The 22,444-nt window shown below is 39.2% G+C and overlaps 1 protein-coding gene across 1 annotated transcript in view; it reads right to left on the reverse strand.

The window, feature by feature from the left end:
• Positions 1 to 22,444, reverse strand: part of PITPNC1 (phosphatidylinositol transfer protein cytoplasmic 1) — a 74,884-nt gene that overhangs the window by 30,391 nt on the left and 22,049 nt on the right. Inside the window, exons 2-4 of the mRNA XM_077188459.1 lie at positions 8,096 to 8,244; positions 4,351 to 4,439; positions 3,909 to 3,916 (exon numbers count right to left, since the gene is read on the reverse strand). Coding sequence (XP_077044574.1) covers positions 3,909 to 3,916; positions 4,351 to 4,439; positions 8,096 to 8,244 — 246 coding nt within the window. The remainder of the gene's footprint in view (positions 1 to 3,908; positions 3,917 to 4,350; positions 4,440 to 8,095; positions 8,245 to 22,444) is intronic.

A 22,444-nucleotide genomic window follows, 5' to 3' on the forward strand; every position in this document is an offset into this window, starting at 1 on the left:
AAACAATGCCATTTTAATGTTTGTTTTGTCTATATATTTGTGAAACTAACAATTGTCCATAAATTATGCACAAAAAAATACCCAGCTGTTTTTAAATCTCAGCCCCAGAACTGAAATATTGCTAACACCACCAAAGCCATTCAGGTCAGGTAAATCTGTTTGAACTGATCCCTGGTAAACACTTGAACTATACCTTCAAACCCAGAAGAGTTTGCTTAAATTCTCTTTGTATTTTCCCTAACCACTTTCTACTGCAGCTTGAGAGCTAAACTCTGGCTCATTTTCAGTGTTCTTTGATCACACAAAGATTTTGCACCATGGTTTAGTCACCAAACATGATCTGATTGTTTGTTTGCTTGAGGCTCCTCTCTTTTTTTGTCCAGAATCTCCACTGTCACTTGTGCAGGTCGAATGGATATTTGCTCTGTGCTGTTTATCTTCTAACCATATCCCAATGCAGGTAAAGAAACTTAGTTCTATGCAATTCTTCTTCTTTGGTTTGCAGTAGACACAAGTTTGCCTTCTAGTTAATTATTTCTAATCTTGCTGGGCAACCTCAGAAATAAAAATAACAAAGCCTCCTGGAAGTTCAGTTGTTCTTGCCACTGTGAATAGCACAAATATTTTCCACTAAAGATACATATTTGCAAAGGCTGTGATAAGCTGGCACACAAGGGCTGGTTGAGAGCTGCAAGGCATCTTGTCTCCATCCTCCAAGGGGAAAAGGCCCCAGGCCCTGGCTAGCAAAGGAATTCCTTCCAAAGCCAGCAGCCACCAGCACCCATTCCCCAGGAGCTGCTGCACTGGGCAGGAGGCACCTGGCCACACCCAACTCCTGGAATTGCTTAAGGAGTGGAATCCATTGGAGTTACTCCTGTAGGGCTGCATTTCTGCTGCATCCTAAATCACAGGTTTATTGTCTTAACATCAGCCTAATCACAATATAAATGGATTTGCAGATAAAACCTAAACATGTATTTTAGCAAGATACCAGGTTTCTAATGACAAGATCAAAACCAAAGCAGCTCCAGTGTCTATCTTGAAGACACTTTCTCACATACAGGTCTGAAGTAACACCCCAACCACTAAAACTTTGAACTTTACAGGAATATCTTATTCCCTAAATAGTACCCCCAAATCTGGATGACTTCCTTTGCCTTCAGCTTTGACAGTATTTTTTGACTTCCTCCTCCCTCTCCACGTCAGCAGGAAGCTTTCAAGGATTAGCTCCAGCTCTGAAACAGCATTTCTGGGGACAGTCCCCATGTGTCACCTTCCTGAGAGGAAGTCTTGGCAGCTTTAACCAGGTGCATTTGCAAATGCTCTCCTGATGTGACCCTACAGCACAAATTGCACTTCACAATAACATCACTTGTGCAATAGTTCTGGTAAATTCGTTATCTCAAGTGTGGCTTTTGTTTTACATGTTGTTAACATGGTTGTCAATACCCAGTAGCAGATGTGGTGTTTGCTGCCAGATTTAGGGGGTTGCTGTGTAACAAATACCATTGCTTAAAGCAGATGCCATCATAACTGGATCCAGATTACAGAGGACTAACATCATGACAGTGTAATTTCCATTCCTGTTTTCATGCATCCAATTGCTCTTGGCTTTTTATACAACCATGGCACGGAACAATATTCTGAAAATTATTTTTCAATGCCTGATGAGCATTTTTTCTTAGGTGTCCTAATTTCAGGTCTTTAAGAAGGTTGTATTTATGAATTCTATAATATTCACGGGAGAATCAGATTGATGAAATGATTCCATACTGCATTTCTAAATGCCAGACTATGGGCTTGAATGCTATTTCTCAACAGCTTACATATTTTGCAACTGAAAAACCTTAAGACTGTCAGTAAGGTTCAGTCTGCTGTTCACATCCTCTTCCAAAGCACTACCACACACTGAAATAACATGCTGAGCCTTTAAGGTCCTTCTCTTTATTTAGAGTGGAATTTACAAGGTTAATAAGGTGTGAACATACCACAGAGCAGTACGTACTTGATAAGATTATGCTTTATTTATCCAATTATTGGCCTGCCTTTAGAATGAGTTTTCCTTGAAATGAGGTTCAATTTGACTCTCACCATTTCCCACAGACCCTTCAGAAATAATTTATGATCTTTAAGAAAAGGGTTTCCAAGCTATCTTACATATTTTGGGCAATGTCTGTGGGCTCATTCTTTCTTTCAGAATTCTCTAATGAATACAGAAGATCGAATTTAGAGAAATCTTCCAGACAAGGATAGCAATTATTCCCAGTGGTATGTTTAACATTTTTGTTCTAGATTCAACAGTTGGAGGCAAAGGCACTGTCTCTGTTTTCCTTGAAGATAAATTCATACCCTATCAGCTCCATTAATGCATATTTTTGATTTTTGTCTGAAGTACAGTTTCCCTTATCTCCTCCCAGTACTTCTAGTTCTGTTTCCTTGCACCATGGTAGTTAGTCCCCAGCTCCCCTAGGCAGTTTCAGTGTCCCTTAGTGATTGTTTTGCCTACCTTCCAAATTTCTGGACTGATTGAATTTTTTCTCTACATGTCTCTTCAACACTGCAATCATTTCTGCTGATGCCCTGGAACATTTCTGTAGCTGTACCTTCCTCCAGCCTGTGCCAGGTGTTGTTTCACCAGATCAGACAGAGATCACCTCCTGTTTCAGATTCTCTGAGTACAGCACTGCTGTTTGGCTTTAATAATGTATTGCATTTCAAATTTAGACACATATTTCTGTCTGCCACCACCCTTTGCATCATCCCCACTTGTCTCTCTCAGTTGAAGAAAAAAATCACATTAAAAGATTCAAATTTACTTTCAGTTAAAGAAAAAATTTACCATGGAGAAATATCAGTGCAACACAGCAAATGTCAACTTCCCAGCCTAACACTAAATGTGCTATCAAAGGTAAGCCTTAATTAATGTGACCTCTGACAGACCCTACCAAAAGTCTCTTCTGGCAAAACCAGCTGAGAGTCTGTCCCTGATCACTGCTGTCCATTCTGGGACATTTGTGTCACCTCTGACAATCAAATAAATATTCTAATTACCTGTAGCACAGATTGGAAAGCACAGTTTGTTGCTTTGGGTTTTCAAACTTGGCTATCACAGATGCAACTCTTGGTCTCTAGCTTTCAGATCTGAGCCTTTACATCCCTTTATTTTTTTTCCTTTTATCACACTATTCTTTTTGTTCTTCTTTGTGCTTTACGAGCTTTTAAAAAATCTGCACAAACATTTTGAGCCCTGCAGAATTAAGAGAAACATCTGCATTATGTTTTACCTGCAGTCAGAAGTTCAAGCTAAATCAAAGGAGGAGTTTCTGAAAGGTCCCTTCACCTGGAACCTCCTCCTCATCCCGTCCTTACCTTCCAAAGGCTGCTGCAAACTTATTGCTATTATTGAGGCCAGCATATTTAAACAATTTTTCTCATGATTTATGTGCTATATTTTGCCTTAGCTAGGCAAGAGGGAATAGATGATTTTTCTGGGCACTGTGCCCAGATTATCTTTAATTTTGTCTACAGATTGTACAGTTTCCCAGATACTATACCAGAGATGAGCATTTTATAAGTTAATAAACCAATAAATAAAATCTGTTCTCATGTCTCCATGTAACAACTGGAACCTTAAAAGCCTCACCCTTTTTAATAGAAGGTTCTTTCTTAGAGTCAGTAAGTAAAAACGTATCAAATTATTTTGAAGTGATAAAGAAAAATAATTTATAGGATCCCCTTAGAATTACTTCCAATTTCCCTTTAAGTTGCTTAAACAAATAACTAAAATAAGGTTTCACTATTGAATGCATTATAAATAAGTTATATTAAGAAGGGATCTGATTGGATTCTACTACTATATTTTACATCAATTTTCTATTTTTGGAATAAAAAGAGGAAGAAAAACTTACTGTGTATTCTGATTTCCAATTGTCCATTTGTAAAAAAAAAGAAATAAGAGGGAAAAGAAAAAAAAAAGAGAAACATGAAATGAAACAATGATGCAAGATCCTTACAGTAAACACACATTAATAATAAAAATGATTATGTCAGATAGTCTGCAAATTTATATTTGACTTAAGTCTAAGGGACAATAAAGGACACAAGTCAGAAAAAATCCAAGCACCTGATGTTTTCTTTGCAAGTAAGAAATTGCATAGATATAACAGTTTTTAACTATATAATCTTAATTTCCTGGTATCAGTAAATATAAGGTGAAAAATATATCCAGTTCAAGAGGAGTTGTTAAAGAGACTTGGTGCTTGTAGTTCAATATATAACTTGGAGCTTCTGCAAATAAACTAAACTATCCCCAAACCAGAAAGCAGCAATCAATTCTGCCACATTCCTTACCTGTGATTGTGTAAGGATAATAATTCCAGGCCTTCTCTGTAACATAAAATATTTTGGGAACAACTGCTCTAGCCCAGCTAGGCAGCTTGCTGAAAGTAAAAATAAAATATAAAATTAGAATATCTTATGACTTATGACTTATGTTATTAGAATATATTATGACTTAGAATATACTATGACTATTTCTACGTGTGTTGTAGAAATAAAGATACTTCCAAACATGCCCATCACTTGTGAGGTGTTTGAGGGAGACAGCAACACCCAGACTTCTCAGGAGCATTTTCATTTTCTGCCTCAGAGGGAGCAGATCGGGGCCAGAGCAACAACTTTGGAGTGGGCTGAACCGAGGCTGCTCATTTTGGGAATTCATGGCCTGGGACCTTTGGCCACCCTCAACAGGTGAGGCCAGACAAGGTGTCCTGGTGGCACCGTGTGCTCAGCCACAGGGAGGCACTCTCCAACAAGAGGTCAGGAGGAAATGTGGGATTTCAGTCCACTTTGATCCTGAACCCATTATTTCTTCTTACAGATTCTTTTTTCTTCCTTTATGTTCTCTGCCAGCACTGAAACCCTCGTGCACAGCTCACCTGGCACGCAGCTGTTCCCACACTACCAACAGCAATTCCTGAGTAGGAAGATTTTGTATTAAAATTAACAGATCACTCAAAACACCTCGTGAGGCTGGTAGGCAGCATTAGTCCCATTTTGCTGATGGGAAGAGTAAATAACAAAAGTGAAGAGAATTAATGGAACTGACATTACAGCTCAGAGCTCATTCTGTCAAGAAAACTCACCAGTGCAGTGGTGCAAAGGCAGCAGAATCAGAAATCAAAGGCATGGATACACCATTTGAAGGGATCATTAAAGGGTAATTGAATAATACTGTGGAAGGGTGGCAGCATTTTTTTACCCTGGCTTTTGGATCTCTCATTTCCAGCATTCTGGTCACAGAGGGTACCAAAAACTGATGAAAAAAGAAATATTCAAAAAGGCAAGTTCACTCTAATTCATCTTTCAACCCTCTCTTTATGACTTCAGTTAGAAGCATTGAGGCTGCCAGGAACAAAAGATGCAGAACTAGTTATTCCAAGGACAGCAGACCTTGGACACCACAAACATCCCTGTGCTTGGGGGACTCAGTTCAAATGCTGGTCTGGCAAAACATTGAGCAGAGCACCCAGGCCAAGACTGGATCTGTGCTGAACTGCAGGAGATGCTTCCAAACCTCAGTTTCCCAAGTGTAAATGTTTGAAATAGTTCTGTTTAGATAACTGTGTGCAGGAAGTAAATTAACTTTCCATATTAGCAAAATTCTGAAGAAAATACATTTGGGATCATTAAGGCTTATTTAACCATGATCTGGCTACATATAAATATTTTATTTGTCCAGAGGCAAAATGCAGATGTTAGTACATTATCTACAAATTCAAAGCCAAGTGCATTGACTTTTGCTCTTTGATGACATTGCTCAAAACTGGATTATTTTCTTTACATAAACCTTTCTTGTGTACAGGCTTTTAAGCAATATTTTACATCCTGCATAATAGACTTCCCTGTATCAGATCTTCTGTTTATTTTGTCAGCCTCTGTCAGTGTTTTTATGAATGTTTTTCCTTTACCCCTGCTAAACTTTGCTCTGATGCCTAAATTATAAATACCAGAGGATGCAGACTTTCAGCTTCTGAAAACATTGCTCCAGCAGGAGAGAAGAGGCAATAAACAATTCTAAATATAACTAAGGTTATACTGACACTAGAAAATATACATCTGCTCATTTTGCACTTTTTTGGTTATTGCTGTTTTTAACATATTTGCCTGTCTACCTATCTTTACCAGTACAGAACATCCTGAAAAAAATGACTTTATGAGGAAAACACAGATTATACTCAGAATTGCTAGCAAGTCCCAGTCAGAGACACACACGAATTCTTCCAAGGTCCACTCCAAGAAAAGATAATATCTCTATTTCAGCAGCACAGGTATGAGGATCACATTAGCTTTTTTTTTCTTTTCCTTATTTCTCCTCCATCCAGATGAAGTTCAGTCACAAATTTCTTTAAGAGATATCAGTTCAGATCAAAATAGAGCAAAGCAAAGTTTGTTAGGGCAGTGGACCCAGGAAGAAGAAAAGCTGAGGGACAGAACTGTGCTGGTGGAAGTTCCTCAGCAAGGCAGGCAGAGGAGAAGTTTCCAGCACATCCTGTATGGGAGCACATCTCCTTGAGTGAAATCCTCCAGGGACATCCTGAGCAAAATCCACAGCAGCCTGAAAACCTCCTGATCCTTTCCACAAAGCTACAACAGAACTGCAATATCTGGTGGGATTGTGACACCACAGCCAGATTCAAATAGCAAATCTGGGGATGGAGGATTCAGAATTATCATTGAACTCAGTGAGCCTGACTTTAAACACCCACCACAGCTTTAGGTAACTGTCCTGAGTTGTTGCAGGCACAAAGATCTGCTTTGTCAATGTTTGTACCCATCTTTGGCTAAGAACTCCTGTGTTCCATTGCCTGCATTACCAGGAATCAAGTGCTTCCCAAGAATGGTTTGTACATGGCTTCTAGGTTCTTGTGGTCATTCTGAATTGCCCTGAAGTGACAATTCTGAATATGCTCCTCAGTGATTAAAGCCTTATTTTTAACATGCAGGAAAGAAATACCCAGAAACATTTAAAAAAAACCCCACAACTTGTGGGAGCTCTACTATGGGAACACATATATTGATTTTTCCCAAGTCCTGTATCTGGCCTGTGAGAGAACACTTACAATGACAATAATATTAAATGTTGGCAAGATATATATTATTGAACTCTTGTGTGTGTGTGTGTGTGTGCAGCATCACTGGTGATTCAATTTGGCCTGAATTAAGGTAGATATGTCAGGTTTGCAGTGCAGGAGGAACTTGTAATGTAGAAGCAATAGCCTCAATGTTTGTATGCCCACTTCAAAAATGCTGCAGAGCATCAGTTTAATACAATGAAACAGGCCCAGGGGAAAAGAAGAACTTCAGGAAAAGCAGGGGTATTCAATTAAATCAGCAGTAGTAAAAATGGGAACAGATTGTGCAATATATCTCATATTGCAGAAATATCTATATCTGAACATCTCCAGCCTGTGAGTGTGGAGACATTGACCCTCAGCAGTATCATTTCAGCACAGGAAGACAAACATTTCACTCGAAGACATGATGGAACTTCAGGGAGAAAACCCCCAAATATTCCATCCTGTCTTTAAGCCTAATGATCCAGAAAGCTGACATTTGACAATGGTCATTCATAATGTCAATTAACTTTGTTGAGGCAGAATACAGTCAGCAAAAATGCTGGCTTTGTGACATGATTATGAGGTGAGAAAAACTTAAACCTTTTTAATGGTTCGGTTTTGTTTTTCTTGGAGGGTGGGTCTTTGCTGGTTTTGTTGTTTAGTTTTTTGGCTCCCCCTCCCCAACAATTTTGGAAAACAGAATGACAAACAATTAAGTGTAAAAGAAAACAAAAGTTCTGTTTTCCAGTATATCCTGAACTCGAAGTTATAATTCCTTCTCATGGAGAAGATGCTCTAGAAGGGATAACAGCCAATTCCTCTACTTCAAGCCACTGATCTGTCCCACCTCCCATGGCTACCAGAAAGCAGCAGGTATTCATGGAACATCTTCTTTTGAAACAGAAAGGCTGTTGCCTGCATTCCTTGCAGATTTTTTTTGCAGTCCATGCTGGGAGAAGCAGTTTTAGTGCACTTGCCTGTTGAGATAGACTCGTTTTTCTGTTAGCTGCCCATTGCCATGGTTGGGATCCTCATAGGGCTCATTCTGCACCACTTCCACACCCTCCCCTCGGTCACTCTGCTCATGGCTGTGCTTGCTGATCATGTACAGCTGTCCAATTCTGTACTGCAAGGCAAAACCAAGAAAAACATATATTAGTTTTATGTTACACGTGTATTCAAAAGCCAATCTTTGTCAATGATATACTACTAGGTGTAAATAAAGGTATTTTGAAGGTGAAAACCAGTATTTTTGGGGTCTTCCCATTAGCTTATGAAGTCCATGGTGTCACTTGTGGAAAAAATAACAAAACCTGTGTGCATACAAATGTAAAGAATTAGGCCAGTCCTCTATCATTAGACTTTGTATTTGTAAGTATGTTAGTTAAGACTAAGTAAACAGTGAATCAAGTGCTTCCACATGCTGCAATGTAAAGGGATTTTAATCAGCAGGTGAACTCTAAAATGCTCTGGGACACAGGATTCTCCTGCCCTCCCCACACAACGAAGTCCTGCAATAAGATTTGGGGTAACTATGGCTGGACCACAGAGACAGGAGCACCAGATCTTAAGAAAAAAAAAACCATGTAGACTCCAAGTCCTTTGAGAAAAGAAGTTTGAGTCACTTGACAATATTATTAAAATGCATCTAAGCACTTTAATGATCATTTTTCTACAGACTCTCAAGTAACTTAGGAAGCCAAACACTGTGAGGATTGGCCCAACTTTGCCATCACTGAAAAATAAATTGTTGCACTTGATTTTTTTTCTCACTATGTCTCGTATCTGCATCAGGGCTTTTGCCTCCAAAGAAATCTAACAAAAATACATTGTTGAACTTTCATTAACAAAGGGTTTAGAGTAAAATTGTACTTTCCCAATCATATTCTGGTCTGAAATTTTATTCTCAAGTCCTTTGCACACTCTTGAACATACCAAGGTTCTTCCAACCCTGATATGTCTTTGGACCTATCCAGTTTTCTTGATTGGACCCCTCTCTCCCTCAGAGCAATTTGTTTAGGCATATACATGCTAATCACTTCAATCACATCAATCCCCCTTCAAATACAAAGAACAACCTGTTAATTTAGAGAATGGCTGAGCTACCACACAAGCTGCCAAGTACCAGCTCAGCACAAGCAAACAAAGGGCTTGTGACAGTCTGTCCTCAGAAAACTCGATGAGATTCTTGTGGTTATTGCATATTATAACAGCAATCCTATCACATACTTTAAAGAGCCCAAATCAAAAGAGCAATTAGCTCAGAGAAACCCCAAACCATCACAAGCCTTATTAGCAACTGGCAACAAGACAGTCTGACTAGACAAAATGATAAGGAATATGAGGATGGAGGGCACCCTATATTAGTTCCTCAATTTTGCATAATCCCAATTTTTTCCCCTACAGCAACAGGCCACAAGAAGGTAAGAAATTTGGAACTTGAACCTTGATTTGAGTAAGCCCTAACATTGTTTTACTTGCTAATCCACTTCTCTACCTTTGTCTCTACTGAATCCTTTTTCTCTATCTCATCATATTTGAACATTTTGTCCTAATCTCAAAGGCTCTGAAGAACTGCAGATCTCACACATAGCTTTTAACTAGATCCACGACAAATTGTTTTCTCTTTTTCTCTAACAAAAATGAATGTATTTGTGCACAGTGAAGGCAAAGTTTGTAGTACATTTGATTTGACCAATTAGTACAATCTGAAAAAGAATAAATTTCAGGCACACAAAGCTGTTCTTCAGGTCTGAAATCAAAGCAACACACTTAAAAGCTGAATACAAGCTGAGAAAAAATGCTTTGCCTTTAATTAGATATATATCAATTAGACCACCTGGGAGCACAGGCTTCCTGCCTGTAGAGTGATAAGGATGGCAGAAAAGAGGAAAGGTGATAAGGTCCTTATCTTCTAATGGAAAGGAAGAGGTCAGTAATTTGTATCCTGTGGAATATGAAAAGGTTAGATGAGGAGTAGAGAGAGGAATTACAGTTTGACATAAAGTCAATATTTCGATCATGATCTCTATTGGGATTTGTGTTATCCCATAAAGTTATGAATTTTAGTTGCCATGGACACCTCTGGAAAGTGTTTCATAATTGCACATATCAATTTCCTATGTCCACGTAGACCTTTGCAATTTTGCTCTCACTTTTAATGATCAAATACCAACACCTCAGTTTCTGTTGGAAATGTTGGCTCAGAAATGTCAAGATGAATGTACTTTCCCACTGGCAACCAACTGTGGGGTGGTACTGATGCCTTCATTTGCTCCAGCAGCATGGGCCAGAGATACCCCCACAACACCACATTTTGTTAACAGGGGTTGTTATTCTTTCATGGACCCACCCCACCATAAAATGCTTGCAAGATACCAAATCCCAAAGACTGTAAATGAATCTGAGCAGAAGTTTAAGGGGGCTAAGCCTTGTGCCCACTGCACTCTGCAGATGAGGGTCACTCCTGGCAGAGCAGCTGCTTTGCAGATGTGCACAGTCAGTGCCTAAAGGAAGGTTTTCCTCTGCTGAGGCTCAAGATCCCACATGTTCCAGTCATACCCACGATCTCACAGAAGGTGTCCAGGCAGCTCAGCGTGGTGCCTCCCATTTGGAAGATGCTGAAGGGAACAGAAGGCACCACTGCTGGACAGCTCTGCTGCAGGAACCCCACTGCTCCTCGCCTTCTGTAGGATGACTTTCCATAGCCATGGATCTGACACCAATCCAATAGAAATATCCACCTTCAAAGGCAGCTTGAGTGGGGCCCTGAGCAGCCTGGTCCAGGCAGTGACATCCCTGCCCACAGCAGGGGTTGGAATGAGAGGAGCTTTGAGGTCCCTTCCAAGCCAGCCCATTCTGGGACCTTTCATGAGGACTGAAGTGCTGGGCAGTCCTGCTGGAAGCAGCTGCATTCAGCAAAGGAAACAGATTTGTACATGTACTTTAAAGTAGCTAACTTAGCACTTTGGTGTGCTATTCATTTGTTTCTACTTGCTGTACAAAATGTTAAAATCATTCTAGAGCAGAATGGAAAATGTTAACTTCCAAAATAATAGTACTTAACTAAATCAGAGAGTGCACAACTATTATTTCAGATAAAATAGCATTTTTTTCAAGTGTATGTATCTATTTACATGAATAAAATCCAAGGCAAAGATGTGCCTTTTAGAACTTGCTGGAATTTAAATGCCTGAATAAAAAGTCACAGCTTTTTCTTAGTTCCTATGGTTATTGTGGAGAAATAGCACTTAAGAATCGTTTCACAACAGTAATTGATACACATTACTCCTGCAAGGGTAAACTGATGTGCCACTACTATTTATGTTGCTCTATCACAGTCTGAATTTCTGTGTTCTTAGCTGTAAGATAATTTTCCAAGACCATCTAATGTTTCAAGGAATTCAGTAAAATTTCACACAATGGCACCTGATATGAATTTGGATCTGGAGCAAAACTCTTTGTAAATTCTTCAGTTTAATAGGGGAAAATTTATTCAATATCAGACCAAGACCTTCAATAAACAAATGCACAGAATGTGGAAAAAGAGCCCTGATGTTTCCCAAGCCCTAATGAGTGAGACTTTGTCTCGGTGGTGACTTGCCTGCTCCTCCAACAGGCAGATGGTGTTTGCTGTTGGGATTTAGTCACACAAGAAACAAGGTTCTTGCTAGCAACACCATAAGGATGGTCAATCTGATTTTGTTTAAAATTATGAGTGAGACCAGAGGCATTTTTATTCCTTTTAGGAGGGAAAAAAAAAGAAAAAATGGAAAAAATTTAAAAAGGGGTCCACCCGACTCATCTTTCATTTGTAGAGCTTCCACCATCTCCAGCAGCAGCTGCACAAGAAATCTTTGTACAAACATGTCTGAATTTTTTCAGCCTGACTGCCTATTGCTCAGGTTTTGATTTAATGCAAGTCTCAGAATACAAACTTTCAAACTTCAGGTGGAATATAAAAAATAAAACTCTCTCAAAGGAGAAATTATGCCAAAATGATCTTGTGTCTGAAATTTTCATATGACTCCTTGAAGTTCTTATCTGAATGCTCACAGAAAATGTAACAGATTTATCACTGGCTTCATCTTACATAATTCTCATATTCAAAAGAATGATAGAACACTTTCATCTACATTTACTTCTCTGTAACTACACTAAACCATCGGGGATGGTGCTGCCATTTCAATTTGTTCGATTTTTTGTTCTAAGCCTGTGGTGAGATCCCTTCCTGTAGAGAGGAGCTGGAGTCCAGAAGACACTGAGTATCTTTTCTGCCTGCCCAAGGTAATGATTGTTTGCTGAGCTGCATTTTGACAGTGGAAAGTATTTCTCAAGTTCATGCTAAACCACGCCAGCGGCTTCTAGTTCTGTTCTCAGAAAATTGCAAAGGTAAAACCGAAAAAAAGAAGAAAAGCAGCAACACCTAAAATGAAACAGATCTGTCCTCCTGCACAAAGGCAGCTCTGAAGGTTCAACCCTGCCTCCACTGATGGCAATAGTTGTTTTGTCATTGGCCTCAATTTAGTTAAGATTTATTTCTAGCAAGAAAATACAATGAATCAGCTTCATTATTAGTTATATCAGTCCAGCTACACTGAAACCAAGGGCATTGATTATGGCAAAAGAGTAGCAATTTTATTAAGGAATTCTGATTTATAGAACGCTGTCTCATTCACAAAAAACAATCCTAAAATTGATTGATACATTTCTGATCTATTTTTAAGTCTTGGTCTTTGCAAGATGCTCTGTGTTCTCCTTGTGAATGTGTTCCAGGACTTAGTTTTATTTTTTTTACTAAAGTATTAATAAGAATATTATTTGTCACTTTTCCACATTTTGAATTATTTAAAACAATTGCTGATTATTCCTCAAAGGACCAACATGAGACAAACATGGTGATCCCCAGGTAAGTTACTTGTCCAAACATGCACAGCCCATCACTCCCAGCAGTTTTATAGAGATATTTTACCTCTGGAATAAATTGTTTAGAAATGTACTTACTTGAGTAAATATCTTTGTTTAGGAGGATACACTGAGGTTTCCTACTGTGTTTGTTTTGATGTTGAGGGCGTTGTTTTCAGGTTCTGATCAAGACCTAAGCCCTACACTGCTATAGATATGAAAAGCTTCCTGTTAGACACAGGCAAAGAAAGTATTAACCTTATTTCATATTTGATTAATTGAAACAGAAATTAATACATCAACCTTAAAAACTATGTCTGTGGTAGAGCAGGGAATTTAGCCTCCATCGTTCCAGCTCAGTGCAGTTACCACAAAACACACCTGTAATTTCTTTTTAATTCTTAATGATAATTACTTAAGGAGAAGTGGTTTCTCTAATCTCCCTCACTAACCATAAATCCTTCATGTTAGTATTATTAGACATCATTTCACCTGCAATGGGTGAATCCTGATGCATCCTCATTCCCTCACATGTGGACAATTACAGCCTGGCTGATGGAGCTCTGAGGTTGTGCCCTCTGATCCCCAGACTCCTGCAGGTGATGATTCATGGCTGTTAACAAGAATTTCAGGAACTCTTTTCCATGACACAAGCTCCAGCTTCCGACAAAGTGATTTGTTTGCCTTGTTATTAACATTCCTAGATTGGTTTTAACAAGAATAGAGGAATGTGCAGTGTGCTGCTATTTGATTTTTCATGTATGGGTGGGTTTGTATTGGCTCCTCCTTGGCTGCTTTTAGAATTAGGAATTTGGTTTGGTTTGGTTTCAGTTGGGGCACAGAGCCACCACTTTGCAAGTAATGGAGGTGGATATTTCTTGATAACCACCAGCTCAAGGTTTTACTGCAGGACATTGCTATGGAGAGAAATCAGTCAGGCTTGTAACCACTGCAGACTAAGAAAACTTGCCACTGAAATAATCCTTTTTTCCTAGAGGGGCAGGAAAGAAAGCAGGAAGAAAATAAATTCAATGTAAATTTGAACTTGGAAGTCTCTCTTATGTAGCACAATTTACCAATGTGAAAGCAGTGGTTTATATTTCCAAACTAGTGATTTCCTGGTAAAATAATGACATTGTGGGCTAGGGTCCTGTGAAAGGAGGACTGCTGGGTTTGACTGCTTGGGAAATTCTGCAAGGAAAGCACGAATAGTAAACAGAGAAGGCAAGAGGGGGTGGTTCTTACAGCCCAGTGCAGTGCTGTGCAGAGATTCCCAGCCTGCTGACCTGACCCCAAATCTCCTTTAGCCTGGCCAAACAGCAATGAGGAGTCTGCACCAATGCCTTGTTTGACTTCTTGCTCCTAAGCTAAGATGTTTAGAGCAAACCAAGTACCTTTGCACTGTAGAAACATCTTTGTCATGAAGAAACATCTGAAGTGCAAAGAAGATTTTATGAACTGGTATTTTAAATGGCTGTTCCCAAGGCACAAATATGAGAAAGTAGCTCCAGGAGCAAAGGTGGACTTCTAAATGATTGTCCTCAAAAGGAAATCTGTTTTTATCTATACAAAAGATCAATCAAGGAATAACACCAAACATCTAGGTCCTAAAGTCTAAATCTTAGCATAATTCACTGTAGTGATTTGAGGCCCCAGCAAATCATGCAAATTATTTGGCGTTTGTAAAATGCCAAATAATATAAATGTCACTCCCTGCAGTAATTTATAAAGAATCTGACCAGTCAGAGTTTAGAGTTGAGCTTGAAATTTTTCTTTCAACTAATTCCTGCATGCATCTGTGAATCACAAAGCACGACACATCTGCTGACTTGCATCAGCAGTATTCTTTACTGTTGCCCAAATTCATGGGAACATGCTTTTGTAGCCTCACAAACTAACAGTTGCAGTAGGAACAGTTGACTTTTGCATGCTGTGAAGTGCCATTCTTACTGCTTTCATGTTTGCTTTGCCTTTTCAAGGAAGAAATTACATCCTTAAGATACTTTATCTGCCTAAATTCCCGTGAATGACAGTTCAGCAATGACACACTGGATGTTGAAAGTCAGTATCTTCCTCTGGTATTTTCAGCTGAAGCAACATGGCCCACTCTAAGTTTACAATACCCTGGCACATAGTGGCTTACAGCTAAACAAGTGCCACTGAAACCAATAGGAGCAGGTCTAGATCTCTGCTTAATAGGTGTACAATGAAAATTAAAATAAATGAAAATTAAGTTGCAAATGTTCAGCTTTCATGCAAATGGTTTGCCAAATATAGCTCATGTCCTATTCAAATTGTAGTCATTTTATGCTTCTACACCAGCTGTGCTATTGAGAAAAGCCAGCTGTTTATCTGGAGTGTACAAGCTCATACAATTTTTAAGAATCAGTTTTTATTAACAATATTTTACAGTGAGTCAGCTGGTTACATTTTTCAAGCATGTACACTATGTGCTTTGTACATAAATACTGATGATATTCTATTATGTGGATTTATCCATGTATTTCCTGCAAGGAATGCAGATACATTTCCGGAGGCTGTCTCCAAAGTCCTCTGTGCACATAAAAACAGCTAAAAGGGATTTGCTGTGTGTCTTGAGCAGTCTGTCAGTGCTGCACACTGATCACCCTCCACATCTTCTCAGCCCTGTTTATGAGTACCAGCTCTGATTGTCTGCAAACATGCCCTGCCTCGATTCCAGCTTCCTACTTTCCATGCACAGTTCACTCTGCTTGACAGTGCACAAAGTGCACAATCAGTTTGATAACTATCAAACATTATTGAATCTTTTTCTAAGGCAAAAGCATATTTTATTTGTTTGCCACAATTCATTCACAGGTTGTCATTAATTTAAAGCCTGAAGCTCAAGGAGCTGTTCAGGAAATGTCTTAAAATTTTAACTTAGAATGCAGTAAAATGAAGTAAAACTGCAACATAATTTTTGTAGAGGTTACTAAAGGTTTTTCAACTACATAAACTCTTTTCCTGATATTCCAGGAAAACACTATTTCCATTTCAGATATTCCAAGAACAGTCAGAGTGGAAAAGCTTGGGCATTTTTCTTGATCCCTGTCACCAATCTCTCCCCAGCAGCAGGCACGGGCCCTGCACAAGGGGTGGCACAGGACTCTATTTCACTCACAGTAAAATGGAACATTCTCCATGGCCCAGTGATGCTGATGGAGAAGCTTGCTCTATTAAACCTGACAGCAAAAGCTGTTACCTGTTTTTCCATTAAAATGAACAGGATTTGTTGGGGGGAAGAGAAGAAAGTGACTCATGTGCCCTGCATATTAAAGACATTTTAGCTGGCCAGGGCTGGGATGTGCTGTGGCCAGCCAGCCACACAATGTGTCAAAGGGCTGGGCTGCAAAGCTGCCTTTGAACAGGGAGGTTGACTTCTGTGAAGTGCAGGATTTCAAAAATTTCGTTATTTTAATTCAGTTCAGTTTAAGCTGGGAGTATTCAGAGTTTCATACGTCCTTTGACCCTTTCAAAATTCAATGAAGTGCAGAAATAGACTTGAGAGTTAGGTTTATCTTTAACTATAAATGGACCAAACACGTGTGCATCTATTCATGCTTTTAGAAATTATTTTCTCTTTTTGCATGGCTAATGGTATTTGCTTAATGTTTAAGTAGAACTTCTTTCCCCTCAGGCTCCTTTTCTCTAATTACTCTTCTTCAGTAATTACTCATTTTTATGACTTGAAAAATCTCTCTCACGCCAACACTATCAAGTTTCAGAAAAAAAATTGAGTAAACTTTGAGTTTAGAAGCACCAAAGAGACTACAAAGGATTCCATAAACTTTGTCAGAATCACAGTGGGGAATAATTCTGCAATTACATTTTTTGGCAAGCAAGTTCCTTACAATGCATTTTAGGCAATATAATTCTGCTTATAAATATGGAAAAATGAGAACTTTCTTAGTATGCACAATCTACAATGAATAAAACAGCATCAGAATTTAGTACTTAGTAGTAACAAGCTGAACAAGACAAATCCAATCTGCCTTCTGATATTTTATTCAGAAGAAAATGAAATTTTGTTTGCTACTTACAGTGAAATAAAAATATATTCACAGTCCAGAATATTTCATTTTATTATCAGAAATACTTCATTTTACTTTCTGATCTTCTAAAATAAAACTGACTTCAATTTAATTTTTAAAATGCATTTGTTTTATTCCTGCATCCTGTAGATAAAAATAATGTTATAAAGAATCCAGTGACTGTAAATAGTTGAGGTCACTCCTGCATCTCTGCATCTCACACAGGGACTAGGATAATGAAAATATTAAGGTTATCTGAAGTCATCTGATGGAAGGAAGCACATGAGAGCAATTGCATAAGAAGGAAATTAAGACATACTTTCCTCCCCAGATTTCTGAGATACACTGAAGTCTAAAAACTAATACTGAAAGAAGATATAATCTTTCCATTTTAGTTAATTAGAACAAACATTTGCAATTTAAGTACCTACTCTATATATCTGTGACAAAATCCCCCGATGCTGAAATTAATCACTACCATAGGAACTTATTACTTTTGTACCTATGCCTCTGCTACATGTATGAATCTGTAATAAATCTTGGGAGGACATTTAGGGGAGAAATCTGTTTGCCTGCTACTGACTTATGGAAAATCAAAACTGCAGCCAAATAAACCCCGGGGCAGGAACCTGGGTTTTGCTGCAGAACAAAAAGCAGCTGTGACACCTGGGGATGCACACCCTGGAGGTGTCAGGGTGCCCATGTGTTTGTCTGGAGTTGGAGCACACAAGCTTTCATTTCAAACTTCTCCACCTTGAAGGTGCAAGTTCTCTGATGATGTAGAGTGAGCAGAGCTGCTGCCTTCCAGCACTACACAGAACAGAAGCTCTTACGTAAGTAAAAGCAAAATTTCCAGGAAGGACCACATTCCTGACTGAAAAGCTTCCAGAGCAGACATTCTTTCCATACCACATGTAGACTAAAGGGAGGATGGAGGCCAAGAATTGCTGACAAGGGACTCTATAGGCTTAATTCAATTTTATCATAATGCAGGAATGTGAAGCTGTATGTTCTCCAGATGTTTTTGCCAGATGGGGCCACAGCATTAGGCATTCCACCAGTGCTTATCTGGTTTTAGTGTTCTGTAAGGGAAGTCTAGAACATTACACAAACACAGCATCTCCTCTGGGACAGAACCTGGAAACACTGCAGAGGGAGGTGCAGGAAACGAAAACCTGCAGATTTTAACCAACACAGAGGAATTACGTGGGTTCATCACACTTAGGAAGATTACAGAGAGTGATAATGATTGGGTAAAATGGGATATAATTTCTCAAGCTTATACAACAAATATGTATCTTTATCTTCCACACAGTCTGATTATGCAGGGGCTGTAAGACACAACTGGCAATTTATCAGTGCAGATATCAGCATCTGAGAGAATCCACTGGGACTAAGGGAACCTTGACCATGCACCAGGGAACCAAAAATCTCTTCTAAGGCAGATATCCTTGCCTTACCACTTTGGATACCAAAACCAGAAGTAATGATCAGCAGGAACAGCAGAGGAATGAGCAGCTCCTGGTGCTGGACTGTGCATCCTTCTGAAGTAGCTTGTACACCACCAGTAACAAATAAATCAGTTTCTCAGTACCTCTTAAGTGGAATATCTTTCTTTCCGCCATGAGAATTTTGTTTTGTGATATGGCCTTTCGGAAACTTCCAAGTACAAAGAAGTTTCCAAAGGCCACTTCAGCTGGAACAGATCCTGTTGAGTGCAGTGGAAAGCCTCTCCTGTTGACTGCAGAGAGCTTTGTACAGAAGTGAACAAACAGCCTTCCTGCACTCCCCAGCCCAGTTAACCACTTCCTCATTAGTTAGAGCCAGCTGCGTCACTTGGAGCTGATCCTTTGGGTCTAAGAGTTCATGGTGTACTGCAGCACCAGGGAATGGAGCTGAAAGCCATAACAACAAAATGTATAAACAGATAAGAGTTCTGTATAGAGAACCTGGTTTTCTTCCTGCAGTCCCTCAGACCAGCCCAGTGCTCTGAGACAGTCATGGGAGCACTGTTTACGGGAGTACTCCAGGCTGGAATCTGCTAGGACACGTGTTGGAAATAGAAAACATGTAGCTCAAGGACTTGAAGTGCACACACCCTGTAAAAATCTGGGTTTGGAAAAAGTCAGGGAATTAATGTAAAGCATTCTGCTGTAGACTTCAATAATTGACAAAACCCTAAACAAAAACCACACACACACAAGCTGAACAAAAAACCTCTCCTCACCAGAGTCTAAAAATACAAAGAGATCATCACTTCCTTTCCTACACCCAGGGCCTTCTACTCCCCAGATGCTCCTGTCATTGGTTCAGACTCAGAGAGGAAGTGGTTGCTGCAGCAATGGCAACCCAATGAAAGCTCTTTATCTCCTACATTTTTGATTTTTTTATAGCATGCAGAAAGACCAGACAGCAAGACCACAAACTTGTTGCATGGCAACACAGCTTGACCTTCTCTATTACTTTCCATAAAAATAAAGAATTCAGACAAACTTAGAGAATCCTTTGACATATGTCATGTGCCTCTAAATTATTCCTTGGGAAACACAAAAAGGTATAATTACAGAAAAAAGACGGAAGAAAATTTTAAAACATGAATAAAACTCACTAAAAATGTCCATGCTCAAACAGGTCTCACAGGTTGGTCAGTAATCTAATTTCAGTCTAACATACTTTTAAATGCATGTGGTTCAGTCAAACATGTCTGCATTACTTTTAAGTTAAAACATTGCTTTTATCGTGGTTTAGATAATTTCTACTATTTCTACAGGCTTGTGATTGTGAAACATTTTTATGACAAAATTTTTTAGTCTAAACACTTTATGAACTCAGCTTTGTTAACCAGATAATGCCATGCTTTAATAGGAATACTCAGGGATATCTCCAGCAGCTCAAAGGCTGGGTAAATGCCAGTTGAAGAATTTCCTCACTAACAAATCAAGTGCTCTTGTGGACAGGTTCTCAGATTTGTTTTAAATCTCTCTCCCTTATTTGAAAACTTTTGGGATGGGAAGACAGGGATGTCACACTGCCTGATAGGTGTTACCAAAACAGTGAAACCTCTAACATGTGGTATTTCATGCTGGGCTTGGGAGCCTGACTAGGAAGATTTTAGCAAAATAGTTCAGGGAACAGCTTTAGTGGGAGCTCATGGCAAACTGTTCCTGCAGGAGCCACACTGTCACTTTCCAGACACTTGTTAATCTTTAGAATATTCCATTCCTCTGTCTCTCACATTCATTCACAGAATGAGTACATATAAGGAATGTTAATGGTTAATTATCCAACCTGGAAATTGAAATTCTCTATTTCTCTCTTTTTTTTTTTTCTGGTGGTTGTTTTGCCTTGTGCTCAGTATGGACTGCAGGATTCTCCTGAGGGGCAGATAACCATCTGGGCACTCTGAATTCCTCACTGCCACGGCTGAACAGTCTCCAGCACCTCAGACACACAAATTAAAGCTACACAGTGGAACAGCAGAGCAGGGATATTCCTCAGCTGCACCTTCCTTGATCCTCAACATCTGACACAGCTACATCCCAATCTTGGATTAGCAACACCACCACAGACAAGCCATCTAAGCAATGCTTCTTTAATATTTCCTTCTATCCAGGCCACAGACAATTAGTTAAACCCAAATAAATTGATGCATCTAATTCTACCCTTTGATTGAAAGGATGGTAATGAGCAGTTTGCTGCCTCAACTGCTCTCAATTGTCACCCAGGGGCAGCCACCAGTTTGGCTCTGTGGGAAGCTGACAGGGTCCCTTCTGCTCATGTGGTCATCTTGCTGGGAGCATAAATGCTGGCAAATAGGGCAATATGTGGGAAGAATTCTGGCATTCCCAGTGGGATCCACCAATGCTCACAAGGTTTATGTATATTCTACTCTCTACTATATTCTTTAGACTCTGTATACTCTAGCTGACCATACTAAACCTGCTGTGTGCCCACTCTCTTGTGATTCTGAGTTAGCTCCACAGCCACCTGTTATAATCTGGATCATCAATAACTCACACTAAATAAACAAATAAGACACAGAAATGAAGTTACTTTAGAAAAGAAAAAGCACTCCAGATATACAGTAAAATAGAACAGATAATGCAGTGGTTTTAAGAATAATATTTAATGCCAAAAAAGGGGTAGAAATGAAAAAAATCAAAAGAAACTTTTAATTCCAACTTGTTTCTTTAAATTTAAATTGCAAAACCAATAATTACTATTGAAAAATATTTAAAGTGTTTAAAGTGAGGCCTAAACACAGAAGAGAAATTAATATTGCAAAAAAGCTGGTTTAGGGCAAGGAAAGATGGAAGGTTGTATTCAGGGCTGCTGGATGACAAGTGCTTTCATGTCATTTTCCATGGCACTTAGTGACATTAAGACTACAGAATCTGGCAAGCATGACTGATTTTTGCTTTATTTTCTCATTCTTCCAATAATTTCTAACACACAAACACATAATGACCATCAACAGAGAGTACAAAAGCTTAGATCCAACAACCAAACAGGGCTTCCAAAAGGGCAAACTGTGTTTAATTCAATTGGTTTTACTGATGGGTCAGGGCTCTTCTTTCACAGCTCAGAGGATTCCCATTGCCCAGTTCTTCCTGAGCTACTGAGAACAAATAAAAGATTTGCATTCTAGCACCTGAATTACAGTGAGTGGAAGAAAGAAAATAAAGTGTGAGTTTCAGCCTTGGGTTCATATGGTATTTCCTATATTACCTGTGGATGCTGCCTTCATGAAGGCCAGAAAATTCCACGTGGAGCAAAACTGCATCACAGTTCCCCCAGAGGTACAAATCCCAGTCTTCTACCTTCCTCTATTTTTTTTTAAGGGGCAAAATAAGATAGATAGAACAGGGATGACTGCAGCACTATGGATCATTATGGACCTGGCTCTTGGTGGCCTGCTAACAAAATTTAGGAAACTGCTTGAGCAGCACCAAGCACAGAACTGGTAGAGAACACCCTGACTGCAGGTGACTCCCTGAAAGTCTTTTCATTTTTTGTGCCAGAACTCACAAAGTGGAGACTCAAATTCTCATGTAGCTGCCTTAACTTGGGAAGGCTCTTTTTCTTAAAAATAGACCTTCCATTTTTCCTCTCAGACCTGATGTGTGCTACAGAGACACAAAATGCTCTTCTACAGCAAGAAGGTTTGAATTTGAGGCTTGCTATTCATGGAGTTATTCCAGTCCTCAACTGTGCCACAAAGCCCTGACAGCCCCAGCCATTCAACAACTGACTTCCCTGACACAAAGACAGCCAGGATGCCTAAAGGTCATTCATATCAATAAATACCTATGCACAATCAAGTTTCTCTTTTTTTTTTTTTTTAAATCTATGGACATGAAAGGATAATTC

This window comes from Agelaius phoeniceus, chromosome 19 (genome assembly GCF_051311805.1).
Source record: "Agelaius phoeniceus isolate bAgePho1 chromosome 19, bAgePho1.hap1, whole genome shotgun sequence".
NCBI lineage: Eukaryota > Metazoa > Chordata > Aves > Passeriformes > Icteridae > Agelaius > Agelaius phoeniceus.